At 53.2% G+C, this 20,744-nt stretch overlaps 2 protein-coding genes across 2 annotated transcripts; both read right to left on the reverse strand.

The window, feature by feature from the left end:
• Positions 1–207: 207 nt before the first annotated feature.
• On the reverse strand, positions 208–7,574 carry ACADS (acyl-CoA dehydrogenase short chain). The gene is made up of 10 exons (XM_064168970.1): positions 7,520–7,574; positions 7,010–7,173; positions 4,971–5,120; positions 4,673–4,784; positions 4,167–4,318; positions 3,760–3,930; positions 2,492–2,629; positions 2,158–2,253; positions 1,798–1,854; positions 208–1,374 (listed from the first exon to the last, which is right to left on the reverse strand). Exons 1-10 carry the CDS (start codon positions 7,560–7,562, stop codon positions 1,222–1,224), a joined length of 1,236 nt encoding a protein of 411 aa, XP_064025040.1. The 5' UTR covers positions 7,563–7,574; the 3' UTR covers positions 208–1,221.
• A 317-nt stretch (positions 7,575–7,891) lies between these two features.
• On the reverse strand, positions 7,892–14,966 carry UNC119B (unc-119 lipid binding chaperone B). Its single transcript, XM_064168423.1, has 5 exons — positions 14,697–14,966; positions 14,015–14,128; positions 13,455–13,566; positions 13,058–13,230; positions 7,892–12,167 (listed from the first exon to the last, which is right to left on the reverse strand). The coding sequence occupies exons 1-5, from the start codon at positions 14,893–14,895 to the stop codon at positions 12,055–12,057; spliced, it is 711 nt and encodes a 236-aa protein (XP_064024493.1). The 5' UTR covers positions 14,896–14,966; the 3' UTR covers positions 7,892–12,054.
• Positions 14,967–20,744: the final 5,778 nt, after the last annotated feature.

Genomic DNA, 20,744 nt, shown 5'->3' on the forward strand with positions numbered 1-20,744 from the left:
TGCCCCATTTCTGCACCTCCTTAGGCCTGAGAGTACAGCAAGCAGAATCTCAAGCCTTGGAGCCCTTGCCCTCCAGCAACCTGGGATGGCTGTGCCAGTGCACTGCCTGCCCGCCCTGCTGCTTTATGCTTCTGCCTCTTCTGAGGGGAAGAAAATGTTCTCAATGGATGCATGCCTGCATTAAAAAAAGAAGGGGGGAGAGGGCGGTCCTTTAGCAGTCAGGTTTTATTTGGCTCCTTTGCTCTCTTCTGTAGAACAGAATCCTGCTGTGTTTTTCTCCACACAACTCTAAGGAAATGGCATCACGGCACAATAACCATTTAGTGCACTCCTCCTCGGACAAGGGGACCTGAGAGGATGTAGTCTTGTTTCCAGCTTTTAGAGCTTTTGTTTTGGTTGTTGGACCTTCTAAAAGTTAATTTCTTGCCGAAGAGCAGTGACTGAGGATATGTGCTACCACTAAAGCTTCCTGGTAAGGTTTTTGTGTCATCAGTTCTCTTCCTCCTTGTTGCTCAAAAGATGTAGAGATTAAAGGCTGTTGCTGGCACTTGATGCACTTTCTTTCATGTGGGGCAGTAGTCTGCATAGCAGAAGAGGCTTTGGGAGCAGCATTGGTGTTTGAAAAAAAAAAAACAAAACCCAAAGTCTCAGGCACTGTGTTGCTTTTCTGTCCTTTGCTTTTGCACCATGGGTGGCTGAGCAAGCAGGCTGCTGGGCTCTGCAGGGCAGGAGCAAGGGCATGTTTCTGACCTTTGTTTTTGTCTGGAGGCAGCTAACCAGAGGCCACACAAGAGCTTCCCCTGGGCACAGGTACTACCTCGCATCTGACTCCTCTCCTGCTGCAAGGATTCATGCAGGAGCTGGAGCTCACACCTGAAATTCACTGAAGGCTGTGCAGAGGAGGCAGCCTCACCTCAGCCCAGAACAGGGCACGGGGGCCACAAGGAGAGCTCCTGCTTTCCCTGAACAGCAAAGGCCTCCACAAAAGCATGGCTCCACATTCAGGAAAAGGCCTGTGCTCCCCTGCAAGGACAGGTTCACTCCTGCCCCCACAGCCCTAACGCAGCCTCCCGTGCAGAGACCTTTGTCCAAAGAAGAATCAGCACATGTTAACTAGAGGGTCACTCACTGGTGAGGAAACATCCATCATTAGCCCCAGTCACGAGGACCAAACCTCAGTCACTGCTGAGCACTGCCGTAAGGCACTCTGGGGCAGCACCTTCAGCCACGGTAGGCCTTCAGCAGCTGCCCTGCTATCACCAGCCGCTGGATCTCGCTGGTCCCCTCGTAGATCTCGGTGATGCGAGCGTCCCGGTAATGGCGTTCTGCTGGCATCTCTGTCACGTACCCCATCCCACCCAAGATCTGGATGGCCTGCAACAAAGGCGGCAGGTTAGAAGGAACGCAGGGTGAGCAAGTTGGTCTGCTACAGAACATGGCTGCCTAAACAAGGAGCTAAGCATAACTGAGGGACACATGGGGATGCCTGCAACCCACTCAAAAAATACCAGAGGTCCTGCTCCCTTTGCTTCCTGTGTTGCAAACTTCACAGTTCTGACTGGTGCAGCCATGCTCCCTCCCACGTCACCCAGCCCATGCCGCCCTGCCCTGAACAGCAGCATGCACTGGAAGACTTTGATAACAAAGCTGCCAGAGGCCAACAGCAATCCCTGCCCAGCCCAGGAAGGTGGCTGTGTGATCAGCTACAGCAGGGTGGGTTGGTTTGCTTGAGGCTCCTTCCCAAGCACTGGTGTGACAAGACCAATCCCCTCCAGAGGCCTCTGCCACGGCAGTTACCTGGTGAGCAATGGCTGTTGCAGCTTCTGATGCAGCCAGTTTGGCCATTGCTGCTTCCTTTGGGGAAAGAAAACATTGCTGAGGGTGCAGCTGTCAGAGAGAAGAGCACCTCACCCGCCTAAGCAGCTGGGATGCTCACAGACCAGCTGGCTGATGGCAATGCCAGCTGCCAGCAGCCACCCCTGCTACCCCAGCCATAGCCCCTGGCTACGTTTGGGACTGGGTGCAGCATGCTGCCTGAGACCAGCCAGCAGAGTCCAGTGTCTGCTGGTGAGTTAAGCATCGAGTGATGCTAGGCACAGCATGGCTCTCTTGTCCTCAGCCTGTGCCCTGTGCTGACAAATGCAAGGCTGGAAATACCTTTGTGAAGGGCTTCCCATTGTCCTTCAGCATAGCAGCTCTCCAGGTCAGCAGGCGTGCACCCTCCAGTGCCACAGCCATGTCTGCCAGCTTAAACTGCAAGGGCAAACAGTGCCTTTGGCTCAGGCAGCACAAGAATACACAGCACAGGTCTCCCACCCATTGCTAGGAAAGCACCACCCCTACCCCAACGGCCAGTTTAAGAGGTGGAGACTAAAATAACCCACATCCACCACTGACAGTGCAAAGTGCACCATGTGCCTGGAGGCACACCTGAGAGGACACAACAGGGTTCCACCAGCACCAGCAGTGCTCTGGCCTCTCACTTTTGTACCTGCACTGCCTGCAGCTTTGTGATGGGTGACCCAAAGGCCATTCTCTTCTCAGCATAGTCCACAGCACAGTCCAGAGCGGCCTGTGCTATGCCAAGGGCCTGTGAGGCAATGCCAATCCTTCCTCCATCCAGAGTTTGCTGAGAAAGACACAAAAGTACCTGTTAAGTCCAGTCATGATGATCAGAAACAGCACACTTGCCTTTCTGATCTTGCTGGGAAGCTGCTGTAGCTTTGTTCCTCTGGTCAGAGGCCTCACTGATTCAGAACGCTGCTGGTTATGTAAGAATGGGGAGCCACAAAATGCACTGGGTGCTGCAGAGGCCGAGGGGAGGAGGGGGAACCCAAAAGCAGAGGTGCTTCTTACTAGTTGGGAGCAAAACGAGGGGATGCCAAGTAAGGGAAACAGCAGGAGCAGCATCTGCTAGACCCCAGCTCACCAGGTAGCTGATTTCACTTAAGTGACTCAACTGACAAAAGGAAAAAAAAAGAGGAAAGCTGGCGAGATTTCCACTTTGCCATTTTACTGGCACACACACACTCAGGCAAGCACCTCAGAACACCACTCGAGAATCGAGACAGGAGCCTGACTTACCTCCAACACCTGCCCAGGAGGCTTTTAACTCACTAGGCATGGGAATTTGCAGCACAGTGAGAACAGGCTTCATCTGTTCAGACTTGGGCCGTCTTTAAAAAGTGGCCTGTGCTTGGTGGGCTCTCTTAGTTTTGGCTGTAACAGGATGGACTGCTCTCCAGGGAGCTCAGCCTCTTCCAGACAGCCAGGCCAACACAGGGGGTTTTGTCACCAGAGAACCTTGAACACTGTCAAGAGTAATGTGCTCTCCTCACAAGGCACACTTGCTGTAACTCAGATTCCACCCACCTTTAGACACTATCCAGAAATTGCCCAGGACCTCAAGGACAGCCTTCCTGTCACAGCACTGAGGGAAAACACCACATTTTCCCTTTATCTGTGGGTACAAACTAAAGGAATAACGTTGGCAAGGGAAGAAGAACTAAAATACATCCCCTCTGCTGAAAACACCACCTCAAGAGCAGCAGCACTCATTCAAGGGCATACCCTCACACTGAGACTACAGCAGAAGTGCTGCCAAGGGTCTGTAGTCAATTCATGACTCATCAAGCTCTATGGATGGTTTCTCCCATGCTGCAAAGGGTGACACCTCTTACTCAAAGGACTGTGAATCTGAAAGTGCGTTTAACATGGCAGCTTTTCACAACCACAGCTACACACCAAGCCAGATCTCACCATGGCAATTCTGAAGCCCATTCCCAGCTGTCCCAGCAGGTTGGCCTTGGGTATCCGACAGTCCTCAAAGATCAGGTTGGCTGTGGAAGAGGCTCGGATTCCCAGCTTGTCTTCTTTCTTTCCCAGTGACAGCCCAGCAGTTGGCATAGGAACCAGGAACGCGCTAATTCCCTACAAGAAGACACAGCCTCAGGAATGGTGCCAACTTCTCACACACCTGACTGTCAGGAGGCTCTCTCCAAACGTTTTCCACAGAAGCCATTTATCTAGGTGGAGCAGGCAGGAGAGAGCCAAGACAGAGCAAAGCCACTCTAGGCTAAACAGAGTCCCCAGAGCCTCTTCAGAGCGCTCCTCCTGCACAACTCCTTGGCCCCACCCTCTCTTCCTGCCTGCCCCAAGGAACACACCTTGTGCTTCAGGGACTTGTCCGTAGTCGCAAACACCACGGTGGCAGAGGCGTCCCAGGCGTTGGTGATCCAGGCCTTGGTGCCATTCAGAACCCACTCGTCCCCATCCAGCCGTGCCACCGTGGAAGCCGCACCTGCGTCGCTGCCGTTTCCTGAGGCAGGCACCAGCAAACACCACTCTGGCAGCCGGTGGCAGCCTGGGGCACAAACCCACCTCCACCTGCACCCTCCCATCAGCTCACAACACCTCTTGTAGCTTCAATAGTATCATCACTGTCCCTCCCACAGGGCCCAAACAGGAAAGGCAAATTCCATGCGTCTAATATGTCCTTATCTCCACACATGAGCAGAGCAGTTAATGCCTTGGGCACCACGACTTCATTTATACAGAACTGCTCTAAATCTGCTTTCTACAAAGTGCTACAAGTCCAAAGCCCTGAAGTCCAGACTAAACCCGACTAAGAAAAGAAGCTGCTCTGTTTTTGCAGCAGGAACAGTCACATCACCTGGTTCACTGAGGGCAAAACACCCAATCTTCTCTCCACTGGTGTAGGGGGTGATCCACTTGTGCTTCTGTTCCTCGGAGCCAAACTTGAGTATTGGTCCTAAATACAGAGACTGAGAATTGAGAGCTGAGTTAGTGCCTCCTGGAGGTACTAATCCAGGAACAAGCTGGTGTCTAAGTGCTCTCCAAAATGCCAGCACCTGGAACAGCTCCCGTTTCTCCCACACATCCCTCTGCAACGACCCCGATGCCAGCCCGGGCCCCACGCCTGTCCCTCACACGCAGGCAGGGATCCTTACGTTATTGACGCTGACAATGACGCCAGTGGATGCGCAGCCCCTGCTGATCTCCTCCACAGCAATGGAATAAGCCAGGTAGTCGAGGCCTGCTCCTTTGTACTCCTCTGGCACATCCACAGCCAGCAGCCCCAGGCTACCCATCTTCCTCACCTGCACGTAAAGAATAGTGAAGTAAATTCCTCTGCACCACCAGTGTCCAGCAAGTACACCCAGACACATGGAGATAAAGACAGGTCAAAGTAGGGCTGCACACAGAAGAAAACACGTGCACTGCTCCTGGTGAAATGGGAGCCTGACAGTGCAAACTGGTAAGAGTCCCTTGGTCACAGTTATTTCAACAAGAGCTGAAAGCTCTTGCTTATTTAAAAAGCTCTCTTCAGCACCAGGAAGGAGAGAACCTTTACAAGGTGAAAGAGAGAGATACAAGTTCACCAGAATTTCCTCAGTCTCTCAATAAAGCTTCTCCTTTGGCATGTCTCCTGTCACTTGGAAGCTTGCAAGGGAAAATCCAGCTCATGTAAGTCATTAGAATATTACCTTTAAGTCTGCTGAGCTTCAGCCTAAGGCTGCACAAAGCAAGAATTTTACAGAATGACCCACAGTTTACAAGGTGATTTTTCATTCCCATCAAAACCAGGTCTTGCTGACAAAGAATTTAACTGTTGGTTACATTCCAAGTTATTCCACCCCAAGTGTCTCAGCTGGATCTCTGGCTTCTTAACCATAAGCTCTTCAGAGCAATGGCTGTCTCACTCTAGGTCTCTCAAGTAAGAACTGTAAAGAGGAAAGTATTTTCTTCCTTAGAGTGAGTATGATTTCCCTATCTATCTTCCTTGCTTCTTAACAAACAGAGGGGCATATGATACATCTGGCATGCCTCTGATTGTGCTTACTTGGAGTCTTTTGGCTAATGTAACAGTGTTTTTGTCTGGAGCTCAGTATTTTCATACAATCATAGAGTCAACCACTTTGGAAAAGACCTCCAAGCTCATCTAGACCAACCTATCACCCAGCCCTATCCAAACAACTAGATCATGGCACTAAGTGCCCCATCCAGGCTTTGCTTGAACACCTCCAGGGACAACGACTCCACCACCACCCTGGGCAGTCCATTCCAATGCCAATCACTCTCTCTGACAACAACTTCCTCCTAACATCCAGCCTAGACCTGCCCGGGCACAGCTTGAGGCTGTGTCCCCTTCTTCTGGTGCTGGCTGCCTGGCAGCAGAGCCCAACCCCACCTGGCTACAGCCTTCCTTCAGGTAGTTGTAGACAGCAATGAGGTCTGCCCTGAGCCTCCTCTGCTGCAGGCTGTACACCCCCAGCTCCCTCAGCCTCTCCTCACAGGGTTTGTGTTCCAGGCCCCTCACCAGCTTTGTTGCCCTTCTCTGGACACCTTCCAGCACCTCAACATCTCTCTTGAATTGAGGAGCCCAGAACTGGACACAGCACTCAAGGTGTGACCTGACCAGTGCTGAGTACAGGGGCAGAATAACCTCCCTTGTCCTGTTGTTTTGTTGCAATGCAACAGGCAGGCACTCTGGTCAAGAGGGCACGAAAGGCACTGCTGTGTTGTTCGCACTTTTCACAACAGTAATCACAAGTTTGACTGGAATCTCAGAGGATGACCAACATGCATCTCCTATCTCCCAGCCTCTTCATCATCTGAAGTGCACTCAACTCATCTATGCTTCCTCACTTTTATGGTTATGTGCAGTGTATAAAAACATTTCCTTAATCTTATAAGTCAACTGTATTACACCCGACGGGAGAGTCAGTAAGAGATGAAAATTCACTGGTACTCAAGCCACGTTTAGAGCAATGCAAGCGAAGAGCTCATAACGTCTCATGCATCCTCTGCACTCAAACAGCTTTCCCAAGCGCCAGTCTGAACATTAATTTTCTCCGATGCCAAAGCTTAACGTACATTTTGCTTCGGACCCTGGCAGCCCTGTTGCAGCAGCAGCACAGGGGAGCCGGCGTGAGCAGGCGCCCACTCGCCCCCTTCCGCGCCCACTGCCGGCGGGATCGGCACATACCTGCTCGGCCGGGAAGCGGTGCTCCTTGTCCAGCTGAGCCGCCAGAGGCATCAGCTCCTTTTCTGCGAAGTCCCGACACGTCTGCCGCAGCATCTGGTGGGTCTCCGGCAGCTCCGCTGACTGGTACACGGTGTGCAGCCGGCGGAGGCAGCCTAAGGCCAGGGCTGAAGGGAAGGACCGGCGCTAAGCACCGCTCAGGGAAGAATGGGGTCAAAATCGACCCAGAAAAGCCCGACCCCTAGCGCGATCTGACAACGTGCCTAGGAGCCTCCCCGGTGGGTACCGGGGCCGCGGTGGTGCACGAAGGAGGCCAGGACCCAGCGGTCAGGGGGCTCGTCTGAAGGGCGACACTGCCCCGCTAACACGAGGGCACTCGCCTCAGGCCCTGAGAGGCGCCGGGGCGCGGCCTCCCCGCGGCTCGCAGCCCTTTCCCACCCCCTCGCACTCCCCCTCGCCCCGCAGCCCTCCTCGCAAGCAGCGGCGGCCCGGAACCGAGCCCGGTGCCCTCACCCCTGCACCCGCCGCGGGACACAAACGCCGCCACCGCCGCCATGGCCGCCTCGGGGAGAGCCAACGGCGCACGCGCCGCGCACGCGCCGCGCCCCCCGCCACCCCGCGCGACCCCTCCCGCCCCGCCAGCAGGCCCCGCCCCCGGCCCCGCCAGCAGGCCCCGCCCCCGGCCCCGCCAGCAGGCCCCGCCCCCGCCAGCAGGCCCCGCCCCCGCCCCCGGCCCCGACAGCAGGCCCCGCCCCCGGCCCCGGCCCCGGCCCCGACAGCAGGCCCCGGCCCCGGCCCCGACAGCAGGCCCAGGCCCCGGCCCCGGCCCCGGCCCCGACAGCAGGCCCCGGCCCCGGCCCCGGCCCCGACAGCAGGCCCCGGCGGTGCGGAATCGGGAGCGGTTTTATTACTACTGCTGGTGACAAAGCACGGTCACACAAAGACATCGGCACCCGCGACCGCGCCGAAGGTGCAGGGGCCGCCGGCACCCTGCAGGGAGACAGAGAGGGAGCTGGGCACGCCGGCACCGAATGGGCACTGCCAGCACGCTACCGAGCCCTGACTACAGGCAGGGCCACGGAAGCAGTGCCCGAAAGGGACAGCAGGAGGTCGACGTGCCCAAAGGCCACGCTGTGAGAGATACAAATAGGTGTCCTGTAGCAGCACTGAGATCAGGCAGACAGAGACGGCATTTGCTGGTGTCTGTTTTGTCCTCTGCTGCAGAGGAAGAGGTGACAACTCCACCAGAGTCCTCATCGTGAAGCTGCAGAGTCGGCAGTGCCCGAGGGTCGCACCAGTTACTGGCAGCTCCATGTGACAGGACAGCAGGGTACGAGACAAACACTGGGAAACGGCTGAAGAGGATGCAATGAAACAGAGCTTGAGGAGTAGCTACTGTGCTTGGACCTTGCTACTTCACCACCACCTTCCTCATTAATTTCTGACTTCTAACACTTGTTTTATTCTTCCTGAACTTTGGACTAGTGGAATAAATATCCTCAAGCACCAGAAAGGAGGCTGCTGTTTCCCTGCAGCAAAAGACACTGAAAATCCTAAGAACACACACAGGAAGACACTTCCATTAAAAACAGAAGACAGGTAGCACTTCCCAGACCACACAACAAGACACGACCTTCCTTCACAAGGTGCAATATGTATTCTTCAGTCAATGAAAATAGCTGCCCAGGAAGCTCATTTGCATGGATCCAAAGCACTTGCCTCAAAAATATGAAAAGTTGGTCCTGGTGCTAAAAAGACAAATACTGGGTTTGTGGGTTTGGTCCCTTTTTCCATTAGAGCAGAACACAGCATGATCCCAACTCTTCTTCCAGCTCAGCACACGTCCTGAAACAAGCTGTATGCACAGATACCTTTTCTCTTGCTCAAACTTCAGCCAACACTGAAGCATCTCCCATGACATCAACTGATAGCTAACACAATGCAACCACCCAACAAGGATGAGATACAACTGGGATTTCTTCCTATCTCACTGGAATGAGTAGCTTTGAGCCATCATCGAAGCACCAGAGCAGACAACCCTGAAGGAAGATGCTCTGATAAATCTTGTTTACCATCATCCCTGCCACAAGACTTCATAGGAAGCATCTAAGAGAAGGGACCTTCAAGAAGCATTTGAAGTGGAGACAGGAGCTTGGAAATCTGTCACTTCTTGGATTCCAATCAACTTTCTCCATGCTGGGCTGCCCTCTTGTAAAGCCTTTTTTCTGCAGCATGCTTTTTGGGAAAAGGACTTCTAATTTGTCAAAGCAAACAATTCAGCTACAAGTCGAGGGGTACTACTGCTGCCTGCAAGCATTCTGACTCTCTTCCAGTTCCCCTCATTGCTGACTAGCTGACACGTTCACCCATGGCAGAGAACTGCTTCCATGCCTTTTCCTCATGGCTACAGGCAGAGGCAGTGCCGACAGGCAGGAACCCACTCTGCCCCGCTGCCTGCCAAGCAGCCGCTAGGTGGCAGCCGCGCACCGCCTGCCCCTGGAACAGCTGGCACGGGCTGGCACCACACGGTGCAGCGACTCCTACTGCTCGCTCTGGCAGCCCTTCAGCTTCCTTCACGCTCCTAAGAAAAGCAGAAGGTTGCTTCGTAGAGAAGCTGTGATAAAAGCAACATTTAAAGGCACTTGGATTTACATTACACAAATTCAGCTCAAGATACTAAAGTTTCCCAGGGGACCACTAGGAGGCTCTCCAGACACGATCCTGAGCATCTCCAAACATTCCAGGTTTAAAAACACACTTCCAGGCAGTTCTGCTTTGTCACAAGTACCTTCCAGCAAAACAAGTGTTTCCCACCTCACCGGCTCGACAGGAGACCTTCTAAAGACAATCACTGCAGGAGACATCCCAAGCTCCACCTCATAAGGAGCTTTAACTAATTATGAAATAACTAAATGAGATTGCCCAAGTGCCTTTGGAATGGATGGAGGGGATTGATGCTGGCAGAATTGTTCTTCATCTTTCAACCAAGCAGACCTTGCCCCTCCACATTCCCAAAACATTTGTTGTGGTTGCTTTTGACTAATGCTCCACCCATACTAGGTCATTTGATGTGGCTAATCATAATTAAGTATATTCCCAAGAGCTGGAGATTCTTCCATAGCTTGCCACCCCACATACTCTCACTGCTTACTTTGGTGCCAGTTGGTCTTCCACACCAAAGTTAATACCATTAATCTGCAAGGTAAAGGCAGTGGTTTCCTACTGCTGTTCATGCATTTCCAGGCTCAGGCTGTGGGACCCACCTCACTCAATCCTGCTAAAATATGAACTACACAGAATCTTACTTAGGAAAACAAGTAACCAGCTGCATCCACAAGGAGTTAGGTTTCAACTGTCTCAAGGAACAAGTGGAATTAATAGTAGCAAATGCCTCTAGACTAGACAAAACCTAACTCCCATGTACAAGAAATACAACTGACAGCAAAAATGTGAGCCAGCAAAATAGGCAGAAAAGGGGTCTGTCTGCTAAGATTTTTCATGGCCAGGAGCTGGGCCCTAGTATGGCTGCTGGGAAGGCACAGGTCTCCTCCTGCCACTGCCAATGCTATTTTAACTGCCAGATCCTAACAGCAGCTCTGAAATGCACCCTTCAGTCTGGTGGTGAAAACCTTGGCAAGAGAACTTCCTAGACCATAAACAAGCATCTAAGTAGGCACAGGAGCGATGGGAGCTGAAATAAAAAGAAAGTCCCGTAAATTCTTAGGAAGGATCCCATTCCCTAACACTGATCTGATCCAGGATGCTTTCAGCTACTAACACTCTAGCTGAAGTACAGCCAGTGAGCAGGTCCCAGCACCATCTCTCTCCTTCAGGAGCCTTTGACAGATCATTCAAGTTTACAAGTAAAGAAAGACTGAAGCCTAGGAAGCTCTGCTTCCTACACAATTTTTTCAAGTGATTTTCCACATTCTCCCTTTTTCTAGCCCCACTAGATTGACACCTACCCTCCATCCAAGCTAGACTGACAATGTATTGTCCATCTAAAAAGCAATACATTCTGTAGCAAGGGCCACAAGTCCGATACGAAGAGAAGCAGGAGAAACAGTAAACATAGTAAGATTAACTCCATCTCTGAGGTCAACCCCTGAACTCCAAAATGCAACAATTTGCTCACAAGATGGCAAAACTGCCATCAGACCGACTGGATTACCAACCTGGATAAAACCCTTTTTTCCCCAATCCTTTATCTCTGCTAAGACATTAAACTGTTCTCAGGGGCAGCAGAAGTCCCCTGAGCAGAAGGAAGATATCTGTCCTGCTTAGAAGCTGAATTATGCCTCTTATCTTTCTCACTGGAGAATACTGGGGTGCACTCTAAGAAAGTAATGTCAGCCATGCTACAAATTAAGCCACTGTGCACTGAAGAGATGAGTTACCCAATTGAAGAGATTTGCTCTTCAGGCATCACTGGCTACTTGAAGGGATAACATTTTCCTGCCAAGAAAGCTTACTCAGACAATCTGACCTCTTGTAAAGGAGCAGGCACCCAGGAGGTGGAACACCAGAAGCAACTAAAGGTGCAACCTAACTAAAAAGATTGTAACAGCAAGAATTTTCTAAACAATGCCTCTTTATCCACAACCAAATTAAGGTATCAGAAAGTGACCAGAAGTAGAGAATGAGAGGCAAAATATGTTGCGTGCAGGACAGAGAAGTGTTGTAGGGAGGTTCCCTTTACTTTCACGAGCTGTTCTTTGCTTCATGTTTTCAGCCTCACGCAAGGAGAAAAGGTTTGGACAAGAATCACAGACCTATCAGAGTTGGAAAGGACCTCAAGAATCATCTAGTTCTAAACCCCCTGCCAGGGGCAAGGGCACTTTCCGCTAGATCAGGTTGCCCAGAGCCACATCCTGCCTGGCCTTAAAAACTTCCAAGGATGGGGCTTCCACCACCTCTTTGGGCAACCTGTTCCAGTGTCTCACCACCCTTATGGTGAAGCAGCCTTGTTCCACGAGACAGCATCTCCAGTCCACTCCTGACATCCAGAACAGCTAAGGGCATCGCAGCATCCCGCGGCTGTGGAGCGATTACTGTCCTCCGTTGTAAGCATAGTCGGCCTTGTTGTGCATGATCAGCTTGTTGTCCACAAAGTAAAAGCTGTCCGAGCGGGTCTCGTAGGGATTGTCAACCATCAGACGGACTGTGGGCAGAGAAAGCTCAGTTACACCCAAAACACACTCCACTGGCCAGCACAGAGTCAAAGGTACTCTGACACTGCTGCTTTTACCAGCCTGATGCTCTGCCTTGCCCAAGAGAAGCAAACTGCTCTGCTCAGCAGCTTCAAAAGCTCAGGCTTGCCCTTCCTATTCATCCTATTCTTCCTATTTCCAGGACAAGTGCTGTCAAAAGCAAACAAGGAGGGGTCGAGCAATCTCACAGAAGACCTTAGAAACAGTGAGAGCCACCAGTGGAGCAGAGTGGCAATCAGGGCTGCAGGCAGCAGTGGTGCCCCACAAACCAAACAGCAGTGGCACTCCCCACAGGTATGCAGGTAGGGTACAAACTCTGCCTCCTCCCACACCTGGACAGCCACAGACGGGCCCGCGTGCTCCTGCCCCATCCACTCTGAAGTCAAACATACCCTGCACAACACCTATCTGCAGAGGTCTTGGCAGGCTCAAAAGAACACCTCCCAGAGAAGAGCCTGTTTTGTTTCAAAGCAGAAGGCTCGAGCCCTACAAGCAAGTGCTGAAAACAGGCGTGTGGCTACCAAGAGAATCTTCTTTCAGGGTTTTGTTTTCTTCTGGGCTACGCTGTCAGGCATCAGCCATGTCAGCCCTGTGACTGATCAGTTCCTGCAGCCTGTGACTTGACAACACAAGTTGACTTAGGATTTCATTTTCAAAGGAGAATTTGCAGCACAAATCTGCAATTTGGCCAAGATTACAGCCAACTTAAATCAGGAACATGCATCTTTTTATTCCTGTCCCCTCCCATCCCAGTCACCACTTCTTCCACAAGCAGACAGAGGGAGAAGAGGAGCATGTGCAAGCACACGAACAAACTCAGCGTGGGACAGGAGATACTCACTGAGGTCTTCTGAGAGCTGAGGGAATTCATAAATGTGTTCACACGTGTTCCTGCTGCTGGGGATGCAGAAGCCAAAATCAAAGTCAAAGTTCTTCAGGAGGCGATCTCGGAAGTAATGCCTCTCAATCATCCGAAAGTTTGACACTGGCTTTTCTCCCACTGTGAACTCCACTCTGTGTGCAAAAAGCAGCAGAAACCACCTGAGACAAGGTACCTGTGCTCCTGTGGAGAAGAAGAGAGCCTCGTGCCCCAGGCTACATGAGCATCACATACACCATTCAGGAAAGAGAGGCCTGAATATCTGCAGCATAAGCTGGGTGCCCTGGTTTCTGAATTATTAACTCTCAACTGGCACTTTGTGAAGACCTCAGTCTCCCTTCCAGGGACTCATACTCACGTTGCACCAACAGTCCGCAGGCGGAGGAACGCTGGGGTGAACTGGTACCGAACAAAGCGGCCTGCACTAGCGTCCGGCTCACTGCTGTCATCCTCACCCTCGGCATCTTGCTCTAGAAAGCACACCGCGGGAGTCACTCTGCTGACAGTGCACAGCCAGGTGATAACAGGACAAGCAGGCTACAATTTAGGTGTTCAGTCATTGCTCTGAGACATGCATTGGCAGTAAGTAATAAGAGATGTGCCATGACAGTCGCTGCAGCCTTGGTGGCTCGGGAGCTGAAATCAGCCTCAACGTGGCAGGAGCTGTCTGCCATTGCAATGGCCAAAGCACGAGGCTCTGTACCGTAATCAGCCAGTAGTGAGTGCCGAGAGCACTTCCCCATCCCACGGTAACCACATTCACGAGCTTGCCAGCACAGCTAAACTCAGGCCTATGCTTAGGGGAGAGGAGTTTAACCACCAGGCAATATCAAAGGACCTTTCTGCTTCGTTTGCATGGATCCTGCGTTACAACTTCTCGAGTCTCTCTAACCTCCCTGTCAGGGTAGCAAAACATACCCGGGGCAGAAGGCTTTGCAATTTCAAACAGCACAGTGCCAGTTTCAAGGTCCCGAATCTTAAACCTGGTGAAGTCGATGTTGTAAACGTTGTCCTCGGGTTTGCATAAGTAATCTAGAAGACAGAGAAGACATCTAGAAGTATTTCAAAGAGTCTCCAAGCAGTTACCAAGGAATGTTATTCTGCTGTTAGCCCCAGCCTGTCAAGATACGTGCAGCAAGTTCTTTTGTAGAAGCTTCACGGAAACAAGAGAAAACGGAGACCAGGATAAACAAAGGCACACTAGGCGCCAGGTAACAGAGCAAGGGAGGGAAGGGCGCGGGACAGAAAAGCAAAGGGAGAACAAATAGCCCCAACCTCCCAACTTTCCCGCAGTCATAACAAAGCTGAAGGCAGCAGCGCTCCGCCTGCTCCAGCCAGCGCCCGGCAGCGCACACTCCTCGGCCGCTTCCAACGCGAGCGCAACGGAGGGCTGCACGAATCCGAGTGTCCCCCGCTCCCGCCACCTCCTCCTCCACCCCGGGGGCACGGACAAGGCCGGCTCCGCGACCCCGGCCACGCAGCCCCTTCTGCTGCTGCCGAAGCGGGGTTAACGGAGCAGCGCGGCGTATGCGCGACCGCAGAGCCAGCCGGAGCGCGCCCGAGCGCTGCCGGCCCCCTCCCGTCCCCGGCCCGCACTCACTCTCCGTCACCCGGCACAGCCCCAAGACGTGCTCGGGCCGGACCGTGTCCAGGGCCAGCAATTCGGACTCGGTCCAGGGCGGCCGCAGCGCGGCGTCGGCAGAGCCGCGCCGCCCCCGCAGGCGGCTGAGGGGGCCCCCAGCCACTGGCGGCGGCTTCTTCTCCGGCCCCGCCGCCGGCCTCGCCTTCGAGCCGCTCATGGCCCCGCCGCCGCCAAGATGGCCGCCGCCGCCCGCGGTAGCTATGGGAGCGCGGGGCGGGGCGGGCAGGGGGCGCGGGCCGAGCGCTGCCGGGCAACGAGAGGGGCCCGAGGCCGAGCGGGGGGGCCGCGAGCCGCCTCTCGGCCGCCTGCCGCGGAGCGCGGCACCGAGCGCGGCACCGAGCGCGGCACCGAGCGCGGCACCGAGCGCGGCACCGAGCGCGGCACCGAGCGCGGCACCGAGCGCGGCACCGAGCGCGGCACCGAGCGCGGCACCGAGCGCGGCACCGAGCGCGGCACCGAGCGCGGCACCGAGCGCGGCACCGAGCGCGGCACCGAGCGCGCTGCTCACGGGCACCGCGGAAAAGGGACGCAACACCCAAACGAAACCAGCCCCGACCCCTGTAGCGCTGCGAGCCGCAGCCCGCCCCTGCCGCACCCTCCCCGGGACAACTCCCGGTGTGGCGCTGCAGGCACCTCTGTCTTCCGTTAATTAACTCACGGCCCGAGTCCCGCAGCGCGGCGGTAATTACAGGAGTAGGTGTCTCCCAGGGAGCCGTGGACCCCGCAGGGATCGGTGGCACCTTCCAGGAAGCAGTGCACAGGGATGCCATGGGCGCACACCCCCCTGCTGTCCTGGCCTGGGGCATCCCAGCTGGGGGCTCTGGGGAGCTGGGGCCCAGACCTGGGCAAGGACAGTGACAAGAGGGAGCAGCTCTCCCCAGGCCAGCCAGCTTCCCAGCCACGCCACTGTCACCCCCACCTCAAGTGCCCCATAAGCACACGTTGGAGGGACAATGGCAGATGCTGGGAAAGTCTCCTGAGCCTGACCTCCTGGATTCGGGAAGCCCCACGGGAGCATCACGTCGAGGAAAGGAAGGGTTTCTTCCCAAAAGAACTGCCCACTGGCCAGCAGTAGGCACTTAAGAGCTTTTAAGAGTCACCTCCAGCCCTTCAGGGAAGCAGGGCAAGAACAAGAAACATCTGCATTGGCTTCTCAGACTGCAGCCAACATTCAACATGCTCAAGCTGACTGGAAACAGATTTAGAGCAGAGCGGTGGTTAGTGGCGTTTCCTGCTGCTCGTAAGCAACACATGCCTGCTAGAGTCAATTGAATGCTATTTCTGACAAGCCCGACAGTGCTCCCAAATCCTCCTCAATGCATTGGGTGTGGTCCCTCCATCCCGTGCCCCAGGAACAGATGAACAAAGATTAAGGCTATCTGGAAGAACAGCTGCTGTGCACAGGAACAGAGGAACAGGCACTGAGAGGAAGAAGGTGCTGCTTGCTTTCTGCTCCAGCCCTTCTGACCACCTCTGATGCTGTTTCAAGCTGAAAGTTGGGTGGCTTGCAGAACCCCAGAAGGCGGACTACAGCTCGGTGTTCCTGAGCTGGCCAGGGAGTAAGGAGGGCCACAGCAGTAAGAGGATCCTGCACCGTTCACTTGCATTCAATTACCCAAAACAGCCAGCAGAGTGACAGCGGAGCAGGGAGAGCTCTGGGCTGCAGCAGCGGTGGGATGTTAAACTGCATCTCCTGCGGTCCCCTCCGCACCGCAGCCAGCCTCAGCCTCCTGCATCCAGCCTTAACGCAGAGGGGGCTCCTCTGCCCCCCCCTGCCAGATAACAGGCACCACCTCGGCCAAGCGACAATATAATCTTGTTTATTTTCCTTTAGTACACTGCTGGTTAAAACTGCCAGACAGCAGATTTCAGAACAGTCCCTCAACCACACATCCTGGGGAAACGAAAAAAATAAACCTGTTACCATGTACCAAAAATAAAGTACCCCCTCCACGCCCCTCCTCTCCCCGGACCAGCCCCTGCAGCACAGGCAGAAACAGACCTCCGTGCTACCCACCCAGGGCTCAATCTTGCTGCAAAACAAACCAGAAGAATGTCACTGCCAGTTGTTGCAACACAAAGCAATGGACAACAGAATCGAAACTCCTCAAGCCCACTCTGTACTGACCGGTACAGACACCTCTCCCCATTCTGCTTTGGCCTTTGCAGACAACTTAGACCTGCAGCTTCTAGTTTGTGCTGTGATCTTAAAGCCAACAGCTCGAGTCACTTCCACAAGACCCAGCCTGCGCAGCTGGGCTCTACAGACCGGTGGGATCACCTGCCAGCACTGCAAGCTGCCATGCCAGTGGGACCTGCACAGCACCTCACAGTCCTGGCTAATGCCCTGGCCTCGAGGGCTACTTTAGCAACCTGGCTACTTCTCAAGCTCTGCCCTGCACACGCAAAGCCTCCGCAGAAGGCAGAAGCTTAGGGTGTGACAGAGACAGGGGGACACAAGCATCCTCCCACTGTGCTCATGGGGAGCATCTTAAGGGCAGAGATCCCAGGCCTCCTAGATTCACTCTCCCCAGTTAAACTGGTTCAAGCTGTACTTTGCCCCTTGCCTTGAAATCTCCATCTCACAAACTCTTTAGCAGAGACCGTTCATGTTTGCAAACGATCACTGACAGTTTCTGCCCAGCCAGCACTGCTGCTGGGAGGGAGGGAAGCACTTCTTTGTCCTGTAGTTTTTCCTTTTTTTTTGTTCAATAAGCGCTTTCTTGAGAAAAAAAAAAAGCATCTGCAGTAACATCCCACTGATCAGACCGGGGACAGCACTGCCACATCCCTCCCCCTCCCACATCTCCCCCCCCCAGTCTCAAAAAATAGTATTTACTATACAGCAACAAATTTGGAGCAAGCCAGAACCACAGAAGACATAGACTAGCTTCTCCTCTCCCATCCCAGCACCACTGCAATGCAGCTGCTACCATTAGGACCCACATACCTCAGCCCCACTGGGAAGCACGGGAGGCCAAACCATGCCATCACGTTTCTGAGCCCTCACAGCTCCAGCCTGCTGCTATTTGTGCTGTTCAGAACACCTGAGCCCAGGTGGGGCCAGCAGTGAAGACAGACCTGTGGAACCAGGCTGATGTTAAAAGAAGCATTTGTGAACTGTATTAGACTTTGGCATTTGGAGATGCAGAAGCACCAGTAGGTAAACTGGTTCAGTGCTGGCCCTTAGACTCTTAGCAATGCTGTTTCCCTCCCTGTCACGTACATGCAAGAAGCAGACAGATCTCTCCCACACTGGGGCACTGAACAGAGCCTGAAATGCTTGGTCCTGTGCAGCTACTCAGAATCTGTCTCACATCAAGGGCTGAGGTTGCTCTGCTGATCCTCTTCTCCTGCTGTTTTTCATCAAAACCAGGCCTGTCCATCCCAGCTTCCCATACCAGAGATGTCCCTGGCTGTTGCAATCCCATTTCAATGTAAAGGAGCTTTCTGCTCACAGCCACCTGGGACACTCAAAAGGGTCAGAGCTGTTCTTTCAGTCACACACAGAGAAGGGGAAAATGGCCTGACTTAGAAGTACTGATGGGCTGAGAAGGGGTAATTAAACCAGGCTCTGGAACCACTACCCTGAGGCTGGAACCCAGTCCAAAACATGGCCAACAAGTGGAAGCTTTATTAAACTGCCTTATGTGTCCCTCTCTACATAACTGCTCTGCAGATGAAACCAGGGTCTAGTCTGACCCAGCCCCCACACTGCTTCACCTGCCTGCTGCTGGTGAGAGGCAGGAAAGCACAAACAGCTTTGTCTTTAACCCATCTCAGTTCAACATCTTGGATATCCCCATAAACATCCATTCTGGAAAGCTACACCAATCCCACATTTTCTCTTTCCCTGGTCAGGACCAGGTACCTTGTTATACCCATTTGACTGGCTTGCAGGTGCCACACACAGATGGCAAAAGAAGCCAGCTCAAGTATGCCGTTCCCAGTGAGGTGCTGACTGGCTATCACCTACTGCCCTCCTGTGTTCCCACACACCTTATTTGAAGGCTCCTTCCCAAGTAAATCTGTCAGGAGGGGATGAACCAACAAGGCAAATTACTTGTTGCACAGTAACTAGGTCAGGAACCCCACAGACACCAACTTTGTAATGACAAAGATGGAGAAAACCAGAGCCAAAATAACTACATTGAAGTCATGAAGAATGAACTCTTCCTCCTCCCTATTCTCAAATAGACAAATTCATTCAAACTGAGCAACTGGAACACAACAGCTCACCCCACACAGCATTGCCCGTGCTAATGGCACCAAACGGGTGCCCTGGCGGCCAGGGGAGGCACAGATAAACTATCCTAGAAGTCTCTGACTTCTGCTCATCCCTTTTCTCATGCTAGACAAGGTGCAGATTGCTGGGTGAGCCACAAGCTTGAGTGATTCCTCGCTTTAAGAGGATGCTCAAGTAAAATGCAACCTGAAAGCCCCGGAGGAGCACAGCTCCCCAGAGAGAAGCCTGCTCTTCGAGTCCAGGTTCTTTGCTTAACAAATCAGCACAGTTCATGCCTCTCAGAACTGGTAAAGATTTAAATGTCTCTGTGCTCCAGTTAGAGCAGTCCCCAAACTACTGGAGAAGCTCTGCAGGAACCATCACCACACAAACCAGAGCCGGTGTTTTTAAGTACTAGGAATTTCACAGCAGCTAGAAGACAAAGCAGACAACTTCAAGCTTGCCACCTTTTCATCTGTTAGGATCTGCCCTCTCTAAAGCCTCCCTTCTCCTTCCACTGCAACAGAGACTCCCTTGCTTCTCCCAAATTGGCTGTTACCACTGGTGCAATTGGAGAGAAGGCAGTTAAGGTCCCACTGCTTGCTTCACAGTTCACAGAAGGAATTAGGCTCAGGGCTGCAACAGTGCTGCATGCAATCAGGCAGGCACGGTTCAGTGCCACTGCTGCGTGCTCGACATCTCCCCCATCTGCCCACTGGAGCTGACAGCCTGGGTCACAGCCTGAGGGTTAGGAGGAAGCAAAGGCTTCAGCTGCCTGGGCGCAGGAGAGAAACTAGAGAATTCTGCTGACCTTCCTGGGCTGAAATGAAGGCTGAGCCACTGGGGTCAAATCCACAAAATCTCAGGCACGTGGAGAAGTAGTGATGACACTGCTCAGTGCTACTGTGCCAGGTAGAGAGCACTTCTGAGGACAAGAGACAACATGAAGTGAATTGTTCTGTGAGCCCAGCACTCACCAGCATCAAAGCTGACCCAAAATGACCCAACCCTATCTGGCACCATCTCCAGCACACAGATCACTCTTCCACCAGCCACAACTGCTCAACGTGTCAGAGGCCAAGATCAAAGGAAGGTAGCTCCTCGGGGCCTGCAGCTCTGCAGCAGTAGGCACAGCCAGGGCTTTTGCTGGGCTCAGCCTCTGCTAAGATGGTACAGCCTCTGCATGTACAAACAGAAGCCCCCTGCAGAAACATCCCTGGGGAAAGCAGGTGACCTTGTCTCCAGTGTTCTGCTCACTTCTGGATTTCTGAAGGGCAACAAACCAGCTTGCTCTACAGCACTGAAATGTTGGACATCTGCCCCTTCACTACAGGGCCTTGGATACACAACAGACCCAGATGACTGAAGACACTGACCAACTCCACTGCAGGCAGGACTGGTCCTACAACAGGGAACATCCTCAGGAAGCATCCACGAGGTTGCTCCACTCTGTCCTACAGCACAAGTTGTTCAGTGACAGCCCAGGGAGCTAATTTTTAGGAAGGTCAAGAAATGATCTTTCTCTCTAGGTTGTCTAAGTCTCAGCCTCTTCCAAAGGAGAAGTTACTTTCTAGAAAGGGCAAAACAAGGAACTGGTCTTAAAATGAAACCTTTGAAAAGGCTATGAAAGGAAACAAAAGCCAAAATCAATGCAGAAAACAAGAGCATCAGATCAGATGCTAACAGCACCAGCCTCTCACAGGCTACAGCAGATTCCCTCTACAGTGGGTCCAACAACTGCCAAACTAGCAAAGTCTCTCCCAACTGGTGCAGCAAATCAG

Source organism: Pogoniulus pusillus, chromosome 30 (genome assembly GCF_015220805.1).
Source record: "Pogoniulus pusillus isolate bPogPus1 chromosome 30, bPogPus1.pri, whole genome shotgun sequence".
NCBI lineage: Eukaryota > Metazoa > Chordata > Aves > Piciformes > Lybiidae > Pogoniulus > Pogoniulus pusillus.